Source organism: Falco peregrinus, chromosome 5 (assembly GCF_023634155.1).
Source record: "Falco peregrinus isolate bFalPer1 chromosome 5, bFalPer1.pri, whole genome shotgun sequence".
Taxonomy (NCBI): domain Eukaryota; kingdom Metazoa; phylum Chordata; class Aves; order Falconiformes; family Falconidae; genus Falco; species Falco peregrinus.
In genome coordinates this window covers 29,731,427-29,755,838 of record NC_073725.1, presented here as the reverse complement: position 1 = coordinate 29,755,838, position 24,412 = coordinate 29,731,427, and the positions used below count along the sequence as shown (strand labels likewise).

The window sequence follows — 24,412 nt, the reverse complement described above, 5'->3', positions numbered from 1 at the left end:
ACAGATGTTGATGCCACAGAAATGCAGATACTCCCTACGAAGCATCACTGGCTGTCATGTAGATGGGAAAATGCAGAGACATCTTAACTTGGAATTATACACCAGATGAGATACTATACTTACATCTGCAGACCACAATTCAATGAAGTGCTTAAGCACATGCTTAGATGTCATTAATCTGCTTTGCCATATGCTTAAATTTATCCTGTACCAGTAACATCAGTAGCCAAAAGGTATATACACTTCCACACTAGTAAAACTTCCCTGATTGTAAACTACCTTTGCAGATCTGTGATGTCTTACGGCATACACAAAAGCAATGCCTAGATTTCCAGGTATAGTAAATAAAATGTGAAAGGGAACTACTTTGTGAAACAGAATCCACAGCCAGGGCTGGAGCTAATGCTGACCATTTGCAAAGTGGCACCACTGAAAAGCTGCCCGCAGACCGTCACAGATCATACGGCTCATGGTTCAAAATGACTAAGGCCACTGCCAGGCTCCAAGTGCAAAAAGCAGGATGGACAGTTGGAAACACAATGCTAACATAAGGTTGTATGTTGGCAACCTCTGAAAGTGTTATGTTCACACAATCAACATCATGAGCTCTGTTTCTAACTGTTTCCCTCCTCCCCATTATTCCCTTTTGGAAAGCTGTTGTGGAATCTCATCAGACCAATGATTAAGAACTTTTTATGATTTCTGATAGAAATTTATCCATCAGTGGTTTAAAGCAATTTACTCTTGTTCTAACATCGGCCTTGAGCTTAAATAGACTGTTTACTTCCCTGGCACTTCCTTAGTACATTTAAAGGATTGTTTCTCCTTTCAGCACTTTTTTCTGAGAGGTTACACAAGAGACTAAAACAAATCTCCCCTTGCAAGGTAACAAAACCACGATACTATTTCTGAATATGGCCACATAGTCTTCTGTATCAGGAGATTCCAAATTCTTCCCAACAGATACTTGTACAATGGCTCTAACACACCTGTTCGATCTACCTGTGTCTCCACAAGTGTCCCAGAATCACTTAGGTGGGAAGGGGTCTCTGGAGATCATTGACTGCCACCTTCCAATTGGGTTTTGAACACTGCCAGAGCCAGAGATTTTCTGAGCAAGCTATTCCTGTATGTAACCATGTTAATAGTAGAAGTTTATCCTTGGAGTTACCCAGAATCTCATTCTTCTGCTGGGCACCTCAGGCCTAAGCCTGGCTTCCTCCTCACGGATTCTGGCAGTTTGCTATTAGGCCTCTCCAAAGCCTTCTGCTCTCCATGCTGAAGAAGGCTGGTATCCTCAGCCTCTTATCCCTGGGCACATGTCCAGCCCAGAACCATCTTGGTGACCCACCACTGAAACTGCTGCTTTGACATTGAGAGCTGGCTCCCACAGGTTCCCTTCTACCATGAACTGCTCACTCCCGAAAAAGGCCACCACTGTCCTCTTCTTCCTTGCCTGTGTTTCCCCAGGTGCTGCTACCTCCCTACCAGACCTCCAGCCATGTGAGCTACCCCACCACTCCTCAGTTACTCCAATGAGTTCACAGTTCTGTGTCCACACATGGAGCTGTAGTTCCTCCTGTTTGTTTCCCAGGCTGCATGCATTTGTGGAGATGGATTTTCTTCTGACTTGTCTTATCTTCCCTGAGGGCCCTCTCCCACAACTCCTCTGCCCCTTGAACTTATTGCCTCTAAACACTACTCCCTCGCTTAACTACAAGCTGCCATCACCACCCTCCAATATAAGCCAGTTTAAAACCTTTCTCATCAGGTTGGCCAGCCTGTTGGCAAAGATGTTCTCTCCTTGCTTTGTCAAACGGATCCTGTCTCTCACTAGCAGTTCTCACTCCTCAGGGGAGCCCACGATCATAAAAGCCAAAGCACTTCTTGTGACAGCAGCTACGCAGCCAGCTGTTAGCTCACAGGTTGTGTCTGCACCTGCCTGAGCACGTCCTCCTCAGCTACAGGATTGAGAGAACACTACTTAGGCTTGCATGTAAGCTTGCCTAAAGAGTTCTGCAGTCCGTCTTGATTTACTTCAGGTTTCCCTCGGCAGCATCACTGGTGCCCATGTAGATGAGAAGAGGTAACAGCCCAAGGACTAGACAAGCCTTAGCAGTGTCTCTGCAACATCTGCGCAGGTCGAAGCCCTTGCCAAGCGACAGCTCCTATGCAGGCATGTCCGGGCAGCAGACAGGCTCCTTTGTCCCCTGCAGAGGGGTATCTCCCACCACCGTTACCTGCAGCGTATGATCAAGACGGCTCCCCCAGACGGAGCTCGTTCGCTTTCACTAGCTAGTAGGGCACTGCACCAATGCTGCACATTTAGATCTGAGGATGGGGAAGGAGCCTTTCTTCTGCCGTCAAGTCACAAGCTTCCAGGCTCCTTTTCTTGCTTTTAACAGGAACACATTCACTCCAAACACCTTGATTTTGGGATTAGAAGCTGGAAGCCAACACTCCCATGAAGGTCACTGGACCCAGCTGTACTGTTGGCAAGTATTTTTGATTGCAGTTGACATGAGTGACAGACACATTACAGCCTTAAAAGACACTGAAGAACTCAAGCCCTGATCATGGTTTCCTCTTGGGGTGTTCTGTTACAGCAGAGAGAGTGCTGATGTAACCAGTTACCAACATGAAGAAAAATTGGATTGTGAAGTAAATCACTTCCCATGGCAAAGCTGAATAGTTCTAGCTAAATCTTGTTTATCAGGGTAGTAAAGCATTTCCCCTAGAACCTCAGACATGACTGAATATTATCATTCTTCTGCACTGACCCTTTTTTAACAATAAGTTAAATGTAGAAAATCCATACAGTTGACACCACTGCCCTGGCAGATACAGAATTCACAGTGATACTGTAAGGGATTGGAAAAGCCTAAGAGATTTCATAAAAGGATTGAATTTAAGAGATAACATAGTTTCAAATATAACTGAGGCCAGAATAAGGATGCTTACCTTGTGCATCTTCAACTAATACCAGTACTTACATGTGAGCAGAAAGGATAATTTTTAAGTTTTCCTCTAAAGGAATCTATAAACCCTTCAGGCTGGGCCAGCCACTAAGTATTCAGCATTCTGATTTTTTCTGGTTTTGTAGTAGATAATCATTTATCACCTTATCACTTAAATTTTTACTGTCACTTAAATTCAGTCTAGGAACAATAATATTGATTTTCCCTGATATATTTTTAATTGTACACAATAAAGTAGCTTCTATTCCTTTTCTTTCCAGAGGAGGCCCTGTCACAGATTACAGACTTCTGAGACCTGTTAGTTTCCCTGCAGAACTTTCTGTAATGCTAGGGAGGAATGAAAAAATCCTATAGCGCCAAACTATCACTGAAATCCATTTCATACTCAAAGGGGAAACCTCTTCTTTTAAAATTTCGGTGAAATTCACCTCAAGCAAGGCAGTAACATGCCTTCAGAGATGCAGTGTCACTTAGTGGGTAGCACAGAATCCTAGGACTTGAGAAATCTGGGCTAACAAGTAAAGCTGAACAAAGAGTTACAACTCAGCAAAAATTTCAGGGTGATTCATAGGCATGCTGCAGTAGACATCACCCCAATAGTTTCCAGTAGTACACAGATGAGGCCACTCTGGTCATTGGTACAACAGAACCAAAAGGAAATCCTGTGAGACCCAAGAGGAATGGGCGAAGCTGTAATGACAAAAGGGCATTGATAAATTAATGCTTCATAGCACAGAATTGCAACTGCTGGGAGGAGACAAATCCTGGGAAAAATCTTCAGGGTAGCAGTGGCTGCTTAATTTAAAGCAGGAATATTTTTTACAAAACTAAAATAAAAAAATAAAATATCATGATGTACCAAGAAAAGACATCTGATGGGATCCAAGAAAAATCAGGGGGTGGGGTGCGGGATGAGGGTAGGGGAAAGGAAAGAAGAAGAAACAAAATTAGAAAGGGAAAATAAGATCTTGCTGTATGATGATTAATTAGTAAGGGGAGGGGCCTCTGATCAGGCAAGTTACAGAAAGTGTTCATAATTATCCCTCTAAGTCCCCTTAGTTCTTTATGTCTAATGGTTAACCTTGAAACTTCTAAACATTGTATTACTCCCTCTAGGTATCAGGCGGTAGACAAATACTTTAAACTGCAGTAATAATCATAAAAATACTACAAAAGCACCACTCCATGAGATCTTCATACAGACAAGCATCTGAATAGTTTTTCTTTTTTAAAGTACAATTTATGGTACCTTTTAGAAAGCTCATTAAATGATGTATAAAGTATTTGAAATTTGTATTAACAGTTTGATAAAATGCCACCCCCCCCCCCCTTTTTTTTTTTTTTTTTTTTTTTTTGTCAAAAATCTATTCAGAGAAAGCTTAGTAATTCTTTAGCTTGCTACAAATGTCCATACAGGATCAAAGTCCTACCTGGAAAGAGAACCAAGCAAAACTAGAATGAACACCTACATGCACGCACACTCCAGCTTTCTGCTATTTCATTACAGAAGAAAGATTAAATGAACACACAGCAAGTGAAGATACTGCTGTGGTCTTCCTCAGCTTACTGTTATCATCAAAATAGGAGAACGTTTCAGCAGCTTCCCATGGATCTGAGTTTAATCATCAGGTTGCACCAGTAAGCAAATGTCAAATGTTTTGCTGCTGATCATTTAACATAAGGCAGACAACTTGTGCAGCAGAATTTTTTCAGAGTACAGAAAATTATTAATCCCAACTACATTGCATGCAAAACCCCCAAAGTATCAGAGCAGTGTGGAAAGAAGTTTGTTAAGATGGGGATGAAAGGAGAGATTAAGACTTCAAAGGAAACACAAGTAATTGGCAGGTTTGGGAAAGATCTCAGCTCTAAGAAAATCAGCTTTTTAACAGAAAACTTCTGGTGGTTTCCATAAGGCAGCAAAATAGATATTACCATATTAACAAGACCATATTGCATCAGCTAGGAGCAACAACTGAGAGCAGGAACCTCACTGGAAGACCTTATTAAGGGTCAATCTTCTCCTAGGTGATCAACCATCAGCTGCTGTAGTAAGTGATTAAAAATCTGGAAAAAAGACTGAAAAATCTTGAGAGCAGAACCTTGAAACTTACCAAACACCAGCTATTGATTCAGAATCAAACTGGATGACTCAAGAATTTAGAAATACATAAGTCATCCAATTAAATTCCTTACATCACCTTCTTTTGCAGACAACAATTAAGATGTGAATTTTAAAAAAGCTGTGTGATTAACATAAGCTGCTATAGAGTATTACTTGTTTCTTAAAAATTATGAGCAGTTGAAAACAACATTTAGTAAACACTACTCTTGTACTTGGCAATGATAGTTTGGTATTTTCCTTTCCTCCCTGATAGATAAGGTTTTTTTTGTTTGGGTTTTTTTTTTATTATTATAATTTTTTAAAGTGGTTACCTGCAAGCTAACAAACTGACTTATGAATCTGATTTTTAAAAAATTTGCATGAGTCTCCATTATACAGATGCAATCCATAACTATTAGATGTCATCATCTGCAAAAGTGTCCGTGAAAAAAGCCACGTAATTCCAAATATTTCATAAAGCTGATGCAAATTGCACTTTTAACTGATGATAAATAAACTGCTTCAAAGGATATGAGAATTTCAAAAGCAAATTATTATTTCTAAGATACTATATATGCTTTGTATATTTCATACTACACATTTGCTGACATTGGAATAAAACCAAGTTACAAAGACTTTTGCTGTTAAGAGAAAATCCCGCTAAAATTTTCCTTTTGTAACAGCAAGAAGCAAGATAGCAAATAAATCTTCCTGAGGCCAAGATGTGATTGACCAAAATGAATTGAATTTGGATTACTGATATCTAGTAAAATACAGAAATCTTGTGGTAAACATGAAGCCACACCACTTCATAGCCATAAATTACCATGAAATAAACCTTAATTGCTTGGACCTGGAGCCATTTACACAGGCCCATTACAAAAATACATGGTAAGAATGAATGAATGATCACTAGCCCAGCTGGATTTTCCTAGAGAAGAAGTAAAACACAGGCTCTAACTCTGAGCAGTCTTATTTTAAGAACGGAAGTTGAGCTGTCACCAAATCCTCAAACTTTCTTACCAAAGAAGGAAACTAAGGCAGCTAAACTACCAGTGTAACAACTTTTTTTCCTGAAAAGCCATTTAAATGTGCTGCTGAATCCCGGGAAGCACAACCCCCTTGCTACAAAGGTTTCTGTAAAGGAGTCAGGCTCCCAGAGAAGGGCTTGAGTAAGACTTTTTCCACTGCTAATATTTTTTATATCAGCAGTGTTTCTGTCCAGCTGAATGGCTGGCTTTCTCACAGGAAAAGTCACAAAAAGATCTATTTACCAAAGAACAAGAAGTTGTATATTTATGAATTTCATAGACTCATTCAAGTGACCTACAGGGAGCTCGAGGCACAGAGACTCACTGCTTTGTCAACTAGATTACATTGCAACAGTGCTCTTTGAAAGCAGATAGCGAACAGGAAAGACAGCTTTTCAGGACAATAAATATTTCAAGTACTAAATATATATGTTTAAATATTTTGTTTAAATATTAAATATATGTTTAAACTGCTTCCTTGACAACTGGGACTTTTGTGCAACTGAATTTACCCACAAAAATGTGCTAATAATACAGGAAAAAGAGACGTTAAAGCTTATCTCTGTATTTCTAAATTCCCAAGTCATCCCCCAGAAGAGGCACGCTCACTAAGGATTTCTCCAGAGTGCCAGCAAAAGCCAGATCTACTTCTTACACTTATGAGGCAGTACGGAACCGATCTGATAATTCATTCTTGAAATTCCTGTGAAATTCTGGCTGCCAGAAGAAAACTCCAAAGTTGGAGGTGTATACCCTGAAATTCCCATTAAACTTTACAAGCATGGACACATGGCAAACCAAATAACACTGGCACAGAGAAGCGCAGCAACAAACTCCAGTAAAGTTTCCAGTCTTGTACCTTCCCTCCCTTACATCCATTGCAGCGTCCCACCCAGGAGCAGATCTCCACGGCTTTTCTGCATCTGCACAAGGGTTCGGGTAACGCTCTCTGGGCTTCAGGCGAACGGGCACAGCACTGCTCATACGCGTATGGCTGTTCTCTCTTGTCCCCAGCAGAGGTGGCAGCCTCCGCAGGCTCGGTGAGCACTTCGTGGCCAGTGCTAAACCCAGACTGCGCCCAGGCACTGCCCACCAGCACGATAGCTGGCTCCCACTGACCCTAACCCTAACCGGGGACCAGGCTAGCCAACCAGCTGCACAGCCTACGGCATGGCAATATTTATGTTAATTAAGGGTCTTATTAGCACTGTTGTTCCTGTTACCATAATACTATGTTCCACCTCATTGCAGAACTGAGGATGTAACGGCGTTTTGTAAAAAACCAAACGAGCCTCACAGCAGCCATTCAGAGAGGACGTGGGTTTTATCCAATTTACAAACCAGGAGACTGCGATCAAAAGACTATACAATTTACTTCAATGAAATGGTAGTAAAGAGGCAAGAATAAGGGATGGGACTCCTGATTCTTACTGCTTATATTTAGCTGCTGGACCACTATCTATGATGTTAAATTATTCATCGTTTCTCACAGGGAAGGCTGTGAGAAATACACTCACAAGAAAAGCTGTGTTCAAGCAAAAGGTTTATCAAAGTATTCATGGACTCTTTCAAAAGAGTTAGCTAACTGACAAAAATGTGCTGCTGTAACACATTTTCATGTGTAGGTAGCAATTCTTCTCTACATCCCAGGGCTGGAATCCTGTGTGGGGAAAAATGAACTGCTCAGTATATGTAAAAGACAGGCCTCATTAACTCTTGGACATCTTCTCATTTCTTGGTCATAAATCCTATTACCTTGTATTACAAACTGCCATAAAACTTACAGATAAAAGATAATTTATGCTCAGTGTACAGAAGCTAATGTTTCTGTACTCCTGAGAAGCACACAACCAGAAAATGAGAAAGTATGTATGTGAAACCTTAAGCCATTCATACTGAGCATGGCCAGCATAATAAACATGACTCTAAGGGCCTAATGCTCTTCAGCCAGGGTATATTCTAATGGTAATTGATATTACCAAAATTCTGAGCATAAAATGTATGGACTGTTGCATAAAATTTCCTGCTTATAAAGAGTAATTACTCTCTATTAAGAATTCAGGCTTTCCTCCCTCCCCCAACTACAGAAATAAATATGATGGCTATTCAGTAAAAAGATACTTGGGTGGGGTTTTTTTCTGTTCTTTTCTTTTCTTTTAATTCCAATCATCACATTAGAAATTGCTTCAGAGCAAGCATAATCTCCTGGAATTCTTACAGTCTCCCTGTTTCTGATTCCTATCCTAATTAGTGTTCCATGGCACACAAAAACTAACGACCCTTGGAGCTGGCAAAATCAAAGGCAGCTCAATCTTTTATTTGCTTTTTCTCTGAAGCAATTTAAAGTCTTCGGACTTTGGTACTGATTTTATCTCTTGGTTATCTGCTCATGGAGTATTTTGCTTTAGTGAAGATTGAGCAGAAGATGCATTACATTTAGGCTGTTTATAATTAGTTTTTTCTTTCCCATTCAGATGAAAGAAAATCTTTCACTGTCAATTTATAACTTCTGCAGCTACAAACTACATTCTCATTGCTTTGGCCCTCCTGTAACTGCACCCCATTTTATGCCTGCTTTCTTTTCTTAAATATTTGTTTAGTAATTTGACCTATATTGGAATTCATTTATCTAAATTTAGATACCTACAGAATATACCTAAATCTCAACCTACAACCCAATTTCTCCATAGGGTCCACGGAGACAGGTATTTACAGGGTGTAATTCTTCCTGTCTTTTTTCTCACCTCTATCTCTCATCATCCTTACAGGTCAGAAATGAATATAAAAGAGTTTACTTCTTTGTAGTTTTCCTCATTTTCCATGCCAAAACATTTTTATCAATATATTTCAAAAACTTGCACTGTCTGTTCGTCTGTTTCCCAAGAGATGCCTCAGTACTCAAAACACCAATTACCCTGGCATTCGGTATTCGGGTAATTTTGTTGGCTGATGAAAATAGGCTTTGTTTACCTGCTCCTCCTTGCTTGGTAGTCTGCAGTGGATCTCAAATCAGGCATTGTCCTTGCCATCTTTCACTGTCACCCTGAAGGCTTTTAGCAAGTCTATAAGCCTGTTTCCTACAACACTGCGGACCCTTTACAAGTGTGTTAAATACTGATTTATTTCTTCTGCTCTACCCTTCTGTATCAACACTGTAATAACATGAAATAACTCTTTCAAAGTGATTACTTGATAGATTTTATGTTGTACTTAGATGCCTGCTCACACCATCCTCCTCATAGATTCTGCATTAGTAACTAACTAAAAAGTATCCTTTCTAGGGCTGTTAGGGGATTACCAGTTTTTCTGCTCTATCCAAATATTTTAGCCTCTGTCTAGGTACACGTGATAGAGAACCAGTACTAGTCTCCTGCTGTAGTGAATGGAGGGCTAATATTATTTTGAAGCAAAAGCATAGTTATATTTTGCTCATATATTTCATCCAAAGAATCCAATAAACATCATTCTTTTCCCCAAGAGAGAAAGGTTTCAGATTTACATTTTATAGAAAAAGCAACATGCTCTTAACTTCATCATTTGCATTAGCATTTGAATCTCAAAACCTTGCTTCATTTGTTGCACAGTTTCCAGACTTGCATTTCAAAAAGTCAGTGGGTCTCCTACTGTGTTCAACTCCCTCCTACCTTGATTTTAAATTACAAAGGGGAGAGGGGAAAAAGAGAGAATGTCATGATCATGACTGTTTACAAGAAAAAAATATCACACCGAACTCCATACAAAAAACTCCAGTACTTCCAAGCTTAGGACACTTGTTTCATTCTGTGTATAAACTACTCACTTGATTTTTATCTAAACCATGCAGGATTAATGTTATTATCTGGAGGTACCACGACAGTTGACTGAAGATGCTGACAGTGACAAGTTTAAACCAACAATGAAAAGCAATTTTGTGTCAAAGTCAGCATTAAGATTGTTTAACCAGCCTGCCCCCTATACCTGCCCTTTATTTCTGAACACTAGAAATAGCCTGAAGTTACAGCAGCCAGTTACTGGCCATGCAGACTGACAGCCAGGAACGGCAGAAAAAAATAGTATCCTGTGGAACTCCCCCCATCAACAAAAACGTATTAAATGCTTCTTGTATGGCATTATTAAAACCAGAACATGAAGTTTCCAGCAAACCCAAACAATTAGCAACCTCCCTTTTCTCTTTAAATGCACAGATCATGAATTTTTTTCAAGTTACAAAAGGTTTAGTTATTCATTGAAGACTCTTCTGAAAGCAACCATAGGCATGGCATTTTAAAGCCACTTATAGAAAAGATGGATGAAAATAATTATAAGTCTTTCCAGTTCATCTAAGTGTTCTGTAGGCTAAATCGGGAATTCTCTGTCTTATTTCAGCTTTTCACTGTTCTTTAAAATATCCTAAAATGAAATTGCAGTGGTCAGTAAAGTACTGCACCCACAGATAACTGCCAGAGAGTTACTCCTCACTTCCAGGTTTTTAACCACAGTTATCCCTGAGCCCTCCTTCCTCCTTACTCTGTCCATTTAGCTGTGCAACTAAGGATCAGTCATTCCTCACCATACCGGCAAATGAGCTCCTGCATCTACTACCCTTCCTGCAGACGCAGTACTTCAGAGTTCTTAATACACCATCTGCCCCTGTGGATTTAAATCTATAGCCCCATAGAACCTTATTAATGTTTTTCTCAAATTACAATGAAGCATGCGTGGTGCAGGGTTTTGGCACATTGTCTGTGAATGGTATTTATTTTAAAGAAATAAGCTTTCCAAGGTAAAGTGGGGAAGTTAGTCAAGCTTCTAGAAACCCTGACATCAGGAAAAGGTATTTCCAAACAAATAAATGTACCACTGTTAGAGAAGACTTTCTCATGCTTATATCTGCCTTTAAATTAAACCTTATAAGCAGAAGCCCAGCAAGATCTTTTATGTGTGTTATGAATCAATAAATGGAATAACAGACCTGAAAACCATAAAAATAACACATCTTAAATAAATTCCCTTGTTGATGCTAGCTGGATTCCCATCATAACGAACTGCACCACTCAGACCACATAAGAGCTCTGCCTGATGTGCTTGTCAGGAGCTTGCTCATATTTTCCTTACATCTTTCTTTTGTTTCCGTTCCTGCAGGCATCCTTGTGGCTACTCAACATGCAAAAGGGCTGTATGCTAAATTTATACTTACTGGAATCTAATTAAAAAGTTTGGGTTTGGGTTTGGTTTTTTCCCCTTCCATTTATAATCAAAACCCTGTATTTACCCAAATTCAGTTTTCATACCTTCTGGATTTCTATGTTCCTCTCCTTTTATGCAAATCTGTCCCAAACAAATTAAACACAATCTTTTCCAAGGCAGGAATGAAGAGCCCATCATTTCCTGTCCACTTCCCTGCAATGTTTTATATTTAGGCTCTGACCCTACAGAATACAATTAAGAAAATGAGCATTTAATGGTGCAAGACCTACAGGACCAGGGTGGGTGGAAGGTCAGTGTTATTATGAAGTAACTTTTCACAACACTTACAGGTTGAAGCAGGTAAATCAGTGAGCACTCCTGGATAACTATCACTGGAAAAGGAGTGATATTTGTTGCATGAAAAAGCGTTTCCACTGATGCCATTATTTGGTCAAAGCGTCCTCCAAGTCCACCCAAAGTCACAATCACATCGATCTAAAAGATAAAACAAAAAACAGTCACCAAGAAAACTTTCAGGCATGATCTCTAGACCTGAAAATCAACAATAAAATCCACTTTGGGAAAGAAAAAAGAAAAAGAACTACCGACTATACAAAAGAAAATGTCAAATACTGTTATTTACTCCCATTACCAGTAAATACATTATGTGAATTTTGAGGCTGAGTATTAAAGCTCAGCAAATTCATGGTCAAAATGTGGCGCTTTTAAAAAAGGACATAACTGTTCTCCCTAAAATACAGGCCAGTCTTTGGAGATACTTATCTGTCTGCCCTGAACAGACAGAGCCTAAGACATATCACTCTGCATCTAAGTTCCTCAGCTAAGTGTGGTATATCTGAGCCTTAGTATCCCCAGATCTCAACATCATTTCAGTGCTATCCTCACAGTTTACAGGGTGAATAAAGGAAATGTCAGGTGAGGGTCATTATATGTCACTTCTTGATCTTGCTACACAGCACTTCAACGTACAAGCAAACCCACTCGCAGGCTGGTTCTACCTAAGATTAAAAGTACTGTTGAAGCAGGAGGTTGCACCCGAAGTGACCGGGACACCATGTCCCAGCTGTCAGGGACAGGGACAAGAGTGCTCCCTTGTCCTGCTCCCAGACCCAGAGGGAGCAGCACCTGACTGCTGGCGGCAGGACTGCTGCTCTTCAGTTCTCTCACACTTCATCAAGGCTCTGAACACTTTATTTCCTATAAGCAGAGAGGGAATATTAAAAAAACCTTGGTTAAGAACTTTTGGGTCCTCAGATAAAAGGTCATTGAGTGCAAAGTGTTATTATTATTACTTCCATAATGTGGATCAGTTATGTTCAGTAATTGTATTTTAAAAAGCTACTACCGGGTAAGTCCTATCTAGAGCCTTAACACATTGCAGCTCTGAAGTCTTTAGAAGCTGACTTGACAATGGCCATCTGCTGAAGTTTCCAACTTTATAGGGCTTATGTCCATGGCTACTGTGATTGCATGAAGTTTTACTCAACCCAGGAGCCACATAATGGTGCTCTGTGTTTCTGGAATGATGTATTAATAGCAACAGCTTCTATTTTTATTACCAGGGCTGGGGCTTTACGATTCTGTTGAATATTGGTTCGCATGAATATTAAGCTCTTTTCCTTTTGGTAAAGAATTATACCATCTTTCTCAGCACCACTAGGAAAATACTTGAGAAGCCAGAATGGATCAGTGTAATACATCATATTAGCAGCAAACGCTGAAGCAAAACCCCTATTCTTGTACTGCAGACAGCACCTATTTTCTGTGCAGATTACAGATCACACAGACCCAACAACGTACAACCAACAGGGTATGAATGGCAGGAAAACCTATCCTTAAACAGAAGACAAAACAGCAAAAGGTAAAAATCCTATGTGCCCAGCTAAGCTACTATGTTTTCCATTTTATTTATTTTATTCCAGTGTAGAAACAAATGGCATTTGTTTGACTGGTGATGACTGTGATTTAAAAGGGTGGATTGTTTCTCTGAAAATAATACTGCTAAAAAGACCCACCAACACCAGTTCCCTACCAGATAACCAGGAGTAAAAATGCCCCCACCCCAACAGAGGCCATGGGGAAAATCTGCTACATTAACCTGGAATGACAGTGAAGTAAAAGAGGCTTTGCAAAGGATCAGGATCCACACGTGTGTTGTTTTTCTTGTGAGCAATGGGACTGAAGCTTAAATATTAGCCCAGACTAGACTAACCTTCAAAAAGCTGAGCAGCTGCTTTATAGTTTCTTGGCATATATGTCTCACCACACATGAACTTGTTTGTTTTGGCTTTGATGTTTTCTACAGTTTAAAAGGTAAGGATGAAGGAAAAACAGAGTTCCCTCTGACTTGTAATTAAAATGATGCATTAACATTCTGAATGTGTCTCCTTTCCCTTGTAAAACTGTCAGAATGTCAGAAAAATCCTGCTCTGTTATTCACACACGTGCACTTACTATGAAGTACAGGACCTATCTCAAACACTGAAGTGATCAGTGACTGCAGCTTTTTGTGACAGAGATTGCCAGAGTACTGCAAGTTGAAGAAAAAGATAAAAATCCCAACAAAAAACAATCAAAACTTCCCAACCTTCTGCATTTTAAAGTACAACAGAAGTGATCCTGAAGTCCTACTCCTTACTCAATAGCAACAGCACAGTGAGCTTGTGGATTGGTTCCCAAAAAGTAAGAAAATAAAACAAACCTAGCATGGAGTAGATCTGTCAAAAAGGCATTCCTAACACAGCGGTTTGGGGTTCTTGCATGTTGGGAGAACGCTAATAAGGATATCTGAAAGGGAAGGTAGCTATTATATAGGGTTTGCATGGGCTGTGAAAAATAAAAGCACAAGTATGTGACAGGTACACAGATAAATCCAGCTGGCGTATGAGAGGAGCAGATAGACAGAAAAGCTAAAATTCGGCACTGCTGTGATGGTTGACAGACCTGGCTTACACTGGATCTCCTGGCAGCACTGACAGGCGGCCAGACATTGAAGGACTTTTAGACCCTCTATTTGAAGGTCTGGGTATACACACTTTGTTTATTTAACTAAATCACTAATTCCAACAAAACCCTCCAGAGCCCTGTCATCCTGAAGCTATCACCACCATGAAAAAAACACACAACACAAAACTCACAAGCTAAGAAACCAATCAGTTCCTTCCCTGCAATCACTGCTCCTCTTGCTCTGCCAAGCACTTAAGAAAATAGATGTACCAGGAAAGCACATACACGACTCCTGGTCATTCCAGAACCTAAGATAAAGTGAATACCAAAGCACAGGACGTTTATATATTCGCACACTACAGACACAAAAGGCCATTCATTTTTCTGCTATGATTTCCTGTAGAACATGGGCTACAGAATTATACTGTTACTGCTAATCAGCCCAGCAGGCAGCATTTGACTAACACTCCGTACTTCACTTGAAATGTCCATGCTTCACTTAAATGTCCTGTCACCAGTCCCCTTACACAATTTGTTTTCACACAGTGTCATTCATTTCCTGAAAAAAGGATATAAAATCCTCAATAACTACAAAGAATAGCTTAGAACATAGCAGGCACAGTGTAGAGGACACTGTATTCTCTAAGACTATTTACAACTAGACTTCAACACATTGCACAGCATCTTTAAAGCTATCAAGCTTTAATTTAGAAAGAGATGAAGATCTAAAGGTGGGTTTCAGTCATCTTTAAATAATACACTTAAACGTTAGCATCTCTTGAAGGAGTTTTAGGAGTCACCACCAAACAGAAAGGTGGTCAAAAGGAGAAAGGAAGCATAAAGAAAGACTTTGTGCTGGAAATTCAAGGATGCATTCCTTCCTGCTCCCCTAAGCTGTAGTGTGGAGAGTGCACTAACCAAGCGGAGCTGGGGCTGCCACAACATCGGAATGAAGTTGCTCGCGTTCCTGTTTCCAACTCTCACAGAGACTATCGGAATGGACAACATGCTGTAAACTGTTTGCAGGCTTGCAAAACACTACCTCTGCGACAAACAGTCCAGCTGACATTCTTCCTCCTGGTATGGATGGGTTACATACAAAGAAGATATTCACTATATGACTGAGGAACATGTCTTTAAGGAGAAGGGTGAAAGGACATAGGACGCTGGGAACTGCCTGGGGTGGGTGAAAAGAGCACAATATCTAGCTTGATAATGTCAACATTGCTGTGAAATCTAAGAGCAAGGTCCAAGGCTGGAACTGACAGCATAGGATGCCCATTTTCCTAAACCGTGCTCCTTACCTCCAATAAGAAATCTTCTTCCCAGGGTATGGGTAGGGCTCTGGACAGACAACTCAAAGGACTTTGCTCTGCGTGAGCTCAGTTTCAGCCAGATGACTCGCAAACACATGTGCTTAAGTCTCAAAGAGGTGGGTAAGTGAAAGGGAACACATTTACTGACAACAGCCAGCAGCACTGAACAAGTTGTGAAAAAGACCTCCCCTAAAGGAAAAAGGGAAGGCAACAGTAATCTAGGTGTAGTAAAAGCTCTGGAGCCACGAATAAACCTCCCTCCCTCTGAGACCGTGGAGATCCATCCACCGCTAATATTCAAGATATTTCTACGCTAATTACAGGTCAGATACTGTATGTGATTCAGACGTAGCTTCCTTTTCCTACCTTCTCAATCCACTGATATCTCTTCACCTTTCACAGCCTTTCTTAATTTCCTACTATTCATAAGCTTATTTCTCTAATTTTAAATTTTTGAGGAATATGATACAGAGAATAAAATTATCGTAGTAACATACAGAGTATGTTAAAGTATATTATATGCTGAGATACATATTTATATAAATATATGCTGAAAAGCAAACAAATTAGTAGTGTGAATGCTACATTTATTATCGCTTTATCACTCTGACACTTTATCGGTTGCAACCAGTTTACAAGAAAAGCATTTTTTACTTCGTAAGGCAATTTTGTCAACTCAGGATGTGGTTTGAAAATCCGGATATATCTTTTCCGATCTCTGCATCAGCTTCCATACTGAAGACTTTAAAACACAGCAAGCACTTTCCTTGGTAACAAATGAGCCAGAGTAGATTTTAGCTCATTCTCCCAATTCTGTATTAGAGCTCTTGTGCTGGCCAGATCACAGTCATTTTTTTTCCTCTCATCCACAAAACTGCAATGTAAATTTAACGAACTATTAAAATCCCACAACCCAATGCTGAATATATAGGAAGAGAGTGTCCATTTTAGTTGATTATACTGGCTCTCTAGCTTGGTGTTTTACATAAATAGGTATGGTATTCACTTCCTACAGGAATGATATGCCCAGCCACATGGAAGCATCTGAACTTTGCTTGGGTAGAACCCTCTTTAGCTGGAATTTGGTCATTGCTTCGGTCATCTGACTCCTCATGGGAACAAGACGTCTCAGCCGAAGGCTGCCATCCTGTCTGTGTACCTGAGATGATAACCTTCAATCAGCTTCATCGTCACCTCACTGATTCTACTAATCTTCATATTATACTGTTCCAGTTCCTTCATAAAGCATTTATTGCTTCTTATGTTCATTTCCTTACATTTTTACTCAAGCGATTTCTCTTCTTGTAACCCTTTTATTTCAAGTAAGAGGTTAATTCCTTCTGCTAATGACAACCAGCATGCAAAGCAGATTGCATTTTTCTGCTTAAAACAAGCAACATATATGATGGTACGATGGAAAAGGGAAAGATAATTTCAAAATCCAGTCACAGAATTGAGTAGCTGGAAACATTTTAATCTTGGTTCTACTATTGACTTGTGTTTACGTCTCTGGTCAAATGACTTGATTCCACTTCAGTGCATTGGATTTGCTCTCTCCTGCAGGTAAATGGAACATTTGAGAGTTCATCATCTGGCATAAATTTTGTGGAACATAAACTTCATAACCATTGACTTTATTCTTGCTTACTTACAGAAACCTAATCTACAAAATCTACGTGAACTGCTGAACCCCAAGCAATGGCAATTTGACTGCTTGTTCTTGTGCTGAGTGTTCCTGTATGACCTTGATCACACAGTACTGCCTGTGTCTCAGGTGGAGCAGGGGCAGCAGTAACTCCCGTGCTGCTGCTGCCTCTCAGCTGCAGCACAGCTCTGCAATTCAGGCTGCGTGTGAAATCAGGGTCACTGGAATTCCTTATTGCCTCAGATTTTCTGGGTGAAGGGCTCGTCCCTACTCCAGAATGTTGCCACACTGTTGCAAGTAGGCAAAAGTGCACTAAAATTCTTAGACCAATCTGTTCACTGAATCTTTTGAGGAAAATGTGTGCTGGTTTTGACTTCAGCACGTTTATTCTGTGCATGAACAAGGATTCCAGGGCTATCAACCACATGTCTTCTAAAAAAATCATAAAATCTTCTAATCTTTTATAACAGTATGAAAAGACATTCACCAGCATCAAGCTAACCTTTCTGTTTCCACAGCTGAACCACTGTAATCCAGTGGTACCACAGCATCACCCCCATGGAAATGTAAAACCAATCACTGTGAGCTATCATATCCCAAAGAAAGTAACCCTGGATTTGTATTAGCAGCAATGCAAGAGGCCCTCAAAAGATTATGCTAAAATGGTCTAGCAAATCTCTTTAACGATCTCATATCCACTTGCATCTAGTGCCAAAAGCTGTGTTTGGCACATGCTGTGTTTTTAATCTCTTCGTATACTGCCTCCAGCAGTAAAAAAAAAAAAAGAAAAAAAAAAAAAGAAACAAACTAAAAGCTCCCATCAATGAATAACTCAAGGGAGGGAAAAAAAAGTGATCCTATCTTCTTTAAGAGAATCTGTTCATTATGAGCTTTGTATTTCACACTGCACTTAACCCTGGCTGTCAGTCTTTACTGAAATAGCCTTCCTTCCCCTCCCTCCAACACGGTTCTGTGCTGTCCCGAGATCAGCATGGCAACACAACTACAACCCACTGCTTCCCTACCGGCAGGACCATGCTGCTGCTGGTCATCCTACGCTCCTCAACCGCAGCCAGCCTGCAGCCTGTGCCGAAGGCTAGCCCTGTCCTGCAGGGCCAGCCGGGGCAAGGACATGGCACAGGGAAGAGGCTCTTTGCTGTGAAGACTCTTCCTGAAAGCCTCCACTGTTCCCTCAGAGGGATCACAGTCTGGATCCAGGAGTCTTGCTGGACCGTGGCTCCTGCTGCAGCGTGCTGGCAGAGGGACAGTCTTGTAGGGTCCTGGCTCCTCAGGACCTGATGGATCAGAGACACTGCAAGTTCTGCCTGCCAGCCGTAGCCCACAGGCAGGACCTATATCCCCGGACACGTATCAATAACAGCGTGTGAGCCGTCACACGTCTCCATGAGCCCTGATAACGTTTCTTTGCTTTCCTTTACAGTTGGGTGGTGGGTTACCCTTGTCTGGCAGCCGGGCTCCCACCCCAGCCGCTCTCACATGCCCCCTCCTCAAGAAGACTGGGGGAGAAAATGAGATGAAAAAGCTCACAGGTCAAGACAAGGACAGGGAGATTGTTAATTACCAATTACCATCACAGGCAAAACAGACTCAACTTGGGGAAAATTAGTTTAATTTATTGCCAATTAAAAATCAAGTTAGAGGGGAAAAAATAAAAGAAGACAAAACTAAACCCACCTTTCCACCCTGCCTCTTTTTCCCAGGCCCATCTTCACCACCTCACTCCTGACTCCTCTCTCTCCCCTCTCCCCCATATGGTGCAGGGGAAGAGGGGGCTGCGGTCGGCCCATACCCCTTCCTCTCTGCAGCTCCCTTCTCATGCTCTCCTGCCACAGCATGGGGTCCTCTCCACGGGGTACAGTCCTCCAGGGACTAACTGCCCCAGCGTGGGTCCCCCACGGGCTGCAGCTCCTGCGTGGGTTCCTCAGCACAAGCTGCAGCTTCCTTGGGGGCACGTCCACCTGCCTCAGCACCGGGCCCTCCGCTGGCTGCAGCACGGGGACCTGCTCTGCCACGGGCCTCCCTGGGCCACAGCGCAGTAACTGCTTCAGCAGGGGCTCTCCACAGGCCATGGCCCCCCAGAGATGTCCCCCTGTCCAGCTGGGGGGTCTCTGGGGGAATCTCTGTGGTGGCCAGAGCCCCCATCCCACTCCCCCCTCCTGGGAAGCCTTCAAAGGAGGCTGAACAACCCTGCGGTATTCCAAGGCAATGGAGCAGATCTCCTGCCCTGCCCGCAGCGCACAGGTGCTTATACCCAGAAGCACAGAGAAAGCCAACTTCAACACTACGAGAGGTGAGTTCTTTTCCTGAAGCTTCCTAAACCAGATGACTTTTTCAAAATAAATCAATTTTCTGCCTATTTTTCTTTCCATTCTGTCATGTTATATCTAGGTAGCAATTTTTTAAAAAAGAACCCTGGATTTTTAAGGGAAAACTTTCCGTACAAAATACATAAAATTAAAAAAAAATAATAAATATCTCCATTCCCATTAATGGTTGATGCTATTGTTTTTACTCATCTGAGTAAGAGTTAATGGCTCAGGCACTTTTCCTGCATATCTTAACATTTAGCGATGAAGCCTGTATAAAAGATGCCACAAATAACGCGGAGCTGCAGGGCATCCTCACCCTGCTGCAGCAGCATCACAGAGGAGATCATGGCGAAAGAGGCATTTGTGCCTCACGAGGATGAGACGTTAGCTCTGCTCTTTAAAAAGTTTAAACTTGAGTTCACACAGGTCTGAAGATCTCCTGATAGGTCTCAACAGAACAGTAGTATTTTCAGCTGGTCTGAACATTAATCTTCATGATGAACAAGGGGATAATAGCCTGTCCTATTATACTCAAGGGAAAGATATAAGACCTGAAACTAAAGATGGAAAATTTTTCCCGTGCCTCTCAGGCCCTGTTCTGCAAATGGTTCCTCTTTTGAGTGATTTCACTGAATACTTGGGCAGTACAGAATTATTTTTGTTCCACGGGAGTGCAGGTTTGCAGAAAGAAGAATTTATGCCTTTTTTTGTCTAAGAGGCTGGAGATGCTCTTATATTGAAGGAAGGAGGTTAGGATCTTGGATGCCAACTTTCCCTTTCAGAATAGGTTCAGTATCTATAGCAGCTAAGCTAAACATAGCCTGAATAATGTCAGCTTACACCCATTACAGAATCTATTTTATTTTTCTACACTGTCCTCCAGACCATATAAATTTAGCCACGCACTTAAAAAGAAATGAAGCATGACTTCTTAAACTGGAGGTGCTTGTGAAGCTGTAAACATTTTATGCTCACATTTAATTTGCACAAAATATTGAGCTTTAATTGTTCAGTGCTTAGTTGTTTAGCTGTTTAAAAGGGATGCTTGATGGGTTCTTTAGGCAAGTTGAAGAGACCATCCCCCGAGTCCCCTCCTTAGCAGTGACAAAGTCAAATTAAAAGGCAGCTGATTAAAAAAAAGAAAAGCGTGAGCATCAGGACTAGCAAAGCCTGGTTGCCAGTGCAGCTCTGCTATGAAGATCCTTCAACCTCTACCTCTGTTGAGCCCATGCTACTGCCTTTTTTACGGTGGGAATACTGCAGGGGCCTTTCAAGCATTACCCCAGGCTACCTCATGTTCACAATATTTGTGAAGAGTTAAATTACTGCAAACCCCTCTGCCCCTTCCGAACACTGCTGGTGTCAGCCAAGAGATCTAGAGTTAAAGGTCAGGGAAAAGTCAAAGGGCTGCAGAAAGCAGTGCTAGAGGCTAAACCATTTCTATGTAGCATCATCCACCCACTTTTACTTTGCAACAATCTTAATACCTTCCATTCCCCTCCAACCCCAGTACTTCTTTCTAGGTAAGAAAGAGAAAAAAAAGAGAAAGACCCAGTTCAGCTTCAAAATATTTGACCAATATTACAAGTTTCTCTTGACTGTTCAAAGGCCATACAATGCTACAAAAATGGGGAAAACGTCGTGGGACACCACCACCCCCCCACCACCCCCAATCCCCAGAACCGGTAAGGAAGTGTTCCTATATGCACTACTTAGATTAAATAAGTCTCCTTGAACAGGATAAAAAAAAGAAGCCACAGAAAAAGGTGAATTTGTTGACGCACCTACCGCTTGAAGGATCAGATCACTGCAGTTTATGAATTATGAAAGTGTTCTCTGTAAAACCAGTCCTTCTGCACTCACGGATATAGAAAACTGCTAAACATTTTAATAAAACTATCTCACCAATAGCCAAAAACCTGTCATTTATTCTTGAGACAAGCATCTCAATTTAGTAGGAAGAAATCATACTTGAGATGTTAAAAAATGCCCTGACTATTATTATAAACTGCAGTTAAAATTTGCTGTACCAGCACAATTTTCTTAATATACTTAATTATAAAAATAAACTTACATCCCATTAACTAAATCAAATTTCATCAAAATACTCCTAACTTATGGGATATTTCATAACACCACAGCATTCATTTGTCAAATAGACAAAAAATAAACCAGGTTATTTATGAAAATCTCCAGCAACAAACTGAGCTCTCAGGCTTTGAACTGCAGAGAAATTCCTGGTGTCAAAACCTATGGCTGCTTAAGATTTCCAGCTACAACCTCCACCTCCAGGGCTCCATCAGTGTACGTAGGACAGTCATTGAGAACAGTGGTGTGGCAGTGTAGCCTGACCACCTCCCCAGCACGGAGGCGGTTACACCAGCAATAGCTGCTATCGGAGAAGCTGTAAAGCAGAAGGGGCTGGAGGGGGGAGGAGAATCACCTCTCCTAGCAAAAATACTTACAAATAGGACAAAATTGGTGGTTTCAAAGAAAACAGTAAATCGCCTGTAGTTGCCTCGTGTTTTCTGTTTTTATTTAGCCTTTGACTAAGTTGAGAGAACAGTAGCTGGCTTCCTTATTAGCTTCCACAGTCTTGTTAACGAGCATATCCTTGCTCTCTCCCGTGCCCTGACCCGCCTAAATAAATGATATTTTTCCCCTTGTTCTTCTCCCCCTCAAAGACTGATATGAGGTTTATCTTTTTTAAACAAACAAACGAAAATCGATGCATTCTCCAGAAATCCCCTTCTGCTTCTGTCTTTTTTCTTTAAATTATCTTCACAGATCAAATACAAGCCCCGGTAGACTATACAAGGATTACATCAGAAAATTTCTCCATATGTGATGCACCGTATTCTTGTAGGCATTCATTTTGCACAAAATCATTCTAACACAAAGATATTTAGTGTGTTTTGGTGCCCACAGCTGCAATGGAACAGGCCAATGGCCTGTTTCCTTCACATGAAATTTGGGTGTTTCTCTTTGGGAAGGGACAAGTTCTGTTATCCTGTATTACAAGAAGTGTACTTTGCCATAACTTTGCAATCAGAAGCCTTAAAATAATTCAACAGTAGGAAAGATGGGTTACACGCTGCATTCCTGGAACTGGACCTTAGAGCCAAAACAGTACAGTACTCAAGGATATATCTGCACAGCCTATAGGAGGGATTTACTCCTGTTGAAAGGTACTATGAATTTCTACATTTTAGAAATGGGAATTAACAGGAAACACTTTAGATCCATTTGTTCTTCCTGAACAGGAAAGGTTTATGAAGAGGTTTACTATTAATAACTCATGAAAAACTTTTGATACATCACTTGACACTATAGAAACCTTTTTACCACACGTATTTAACTTCCCCTAAAACATCTCTGTTGTTTTATCTATTCTCCTCCTGTGAGGTATTAAGAAGAAAAGCTTCAACAATGCCTCCAAAACTGAACAGGGTCATTCTGAGCCCTGCCTCCTATATGAACTTCAGAGACAGAGCCAGAAACTTCAGGGTCCTTGTAAAAGCTTCACGCTCCAGCTCCATACCAGCTTTGGTATTTTCCAGATTGCCTCTCCCCCTGTTCATGATATTTAGTTACTTCCCTGTTCCCAAATCTTGGTAATGGTCTGTCACCATTCCTAGGCTTTCCTGTAAAAGCCCTTCCAACTACTGTTCTGAGTACCCAAAAGTTTTCAGAAATGAAAACGAGTAGTGTTCCAACATGAAATTACCAACTACTAACATTAGCAGTGACATTTCGATTCAGGCAGGCACTGAAGCTGAAGTATTTACTGTTACAAAACTTGTCACATCATCAGGAATAACCTCAATTGATAAGACAAAACCAAACCTAACCTGAACAGAGCCTGGTGCTTGGAATAATTATACCTTTTCTACATGGAACTGCCCTCTATGTAAAAATTATTATCTTTTAAAGTATTTTCTGTTTTTCTTCAGGCTCTTTTTCTTCTTGTAAAGACAAACCAGAGTGCTTAATAAGCTGTTTGAACACTGCATAGCTGAAGGTGGTACATGAACATCATTTCATTGTCTTCAGCATTTTATAAACACAGGACTTCACTAACATTATGTTTAGTTTAGCCTCCCTCAACAGAAAAGAAAGTGGAACTGATTTGACACTTTCTTTAAAAGGGCAAAGAGAAGAATGCTTGCATTCACGTAAAACAAGTAATATCCTAGACTGCTGACAGATTGAACCTTTCCCGTGTAATTTTAAAATGGAAATGTCACTATAGTATCCCTTTACTGAAAAGGGTTTTTAGGAAGAGTTGGTTTAGATTTTTTCACTTTTTCATATTGACGCTGATGCTTTTATCAGTTTAAATACACTAACATTAAACCACTAAAAGACATGTAGGTTTCAATAAAATCCATTTTTTCTATCTTCATCCTATATAATGAAATGAGCTGCTTTAACTTTTTTTTAAGCAGAAAAGATAATAAAGTTAAATGAAAAGTCCCAGAGCTTAGTTTTAAGACTAAATGGTATTTTAGATGAAACAGTTAAAGAAAGCAGAGTTTGTAACTCTGAGATAAAGATAACGGTTTAGATCTGTCTTTACATTACGAGGATTGTTCTTGGAGCTGCATAATCAATAAACACGCTTCCACTTCTCACTGGTGTGAGCTGCTACAAGCTGCTGTGAGTCAGACCAGGGACACTGGTATGGAATGAGCACTTGGTGGAGACTGGGAACTCGAAGATCATCCCCAGCTCTACCACTAGTACACTGGGACGCTGTGGACAATTTGCTTCTGTACTTCTGCTACCCTATCTGAAAAGCGAAGATAATAATGTTCACTTTGAATGCAAGATCTGTCGATATCTAAATAAGAGATATTGTGAGCATGCCTATCA

General features: G+C 40.7%; 1 protein-coding gene across 6 annotated transcripts in view; it reads right to left on the bottom strand.

Moving 5' to 3' along the window:
* TPK1 (thiamin pyrophosphokinase 1) overlaps positions 1-24,412 on the bottom strand; it is a 313,129-nt gene that overhangs the window by 99,048 nt on the left and 189,669 nt on the right. For 5 of the 6 annotated variants that reach the window (XM_055805376.1, XM_055805375.1, XM_055805374.1 and 2 more), the window contains one exon: positions 11,628-11,774. The exons of the other annotated variant lie outside the window; for it this stretch is intronic. In XM_055805376.1, coding sequence (XP_055661351.1) covers positions 11,628-11,774 — 147 coding nt within the window. The remainder of the gene's footprint in view (positions 1-11,627; positions 11,775-24,412) is intronic. 6 annotated transcript variants of the gene reach the window in all.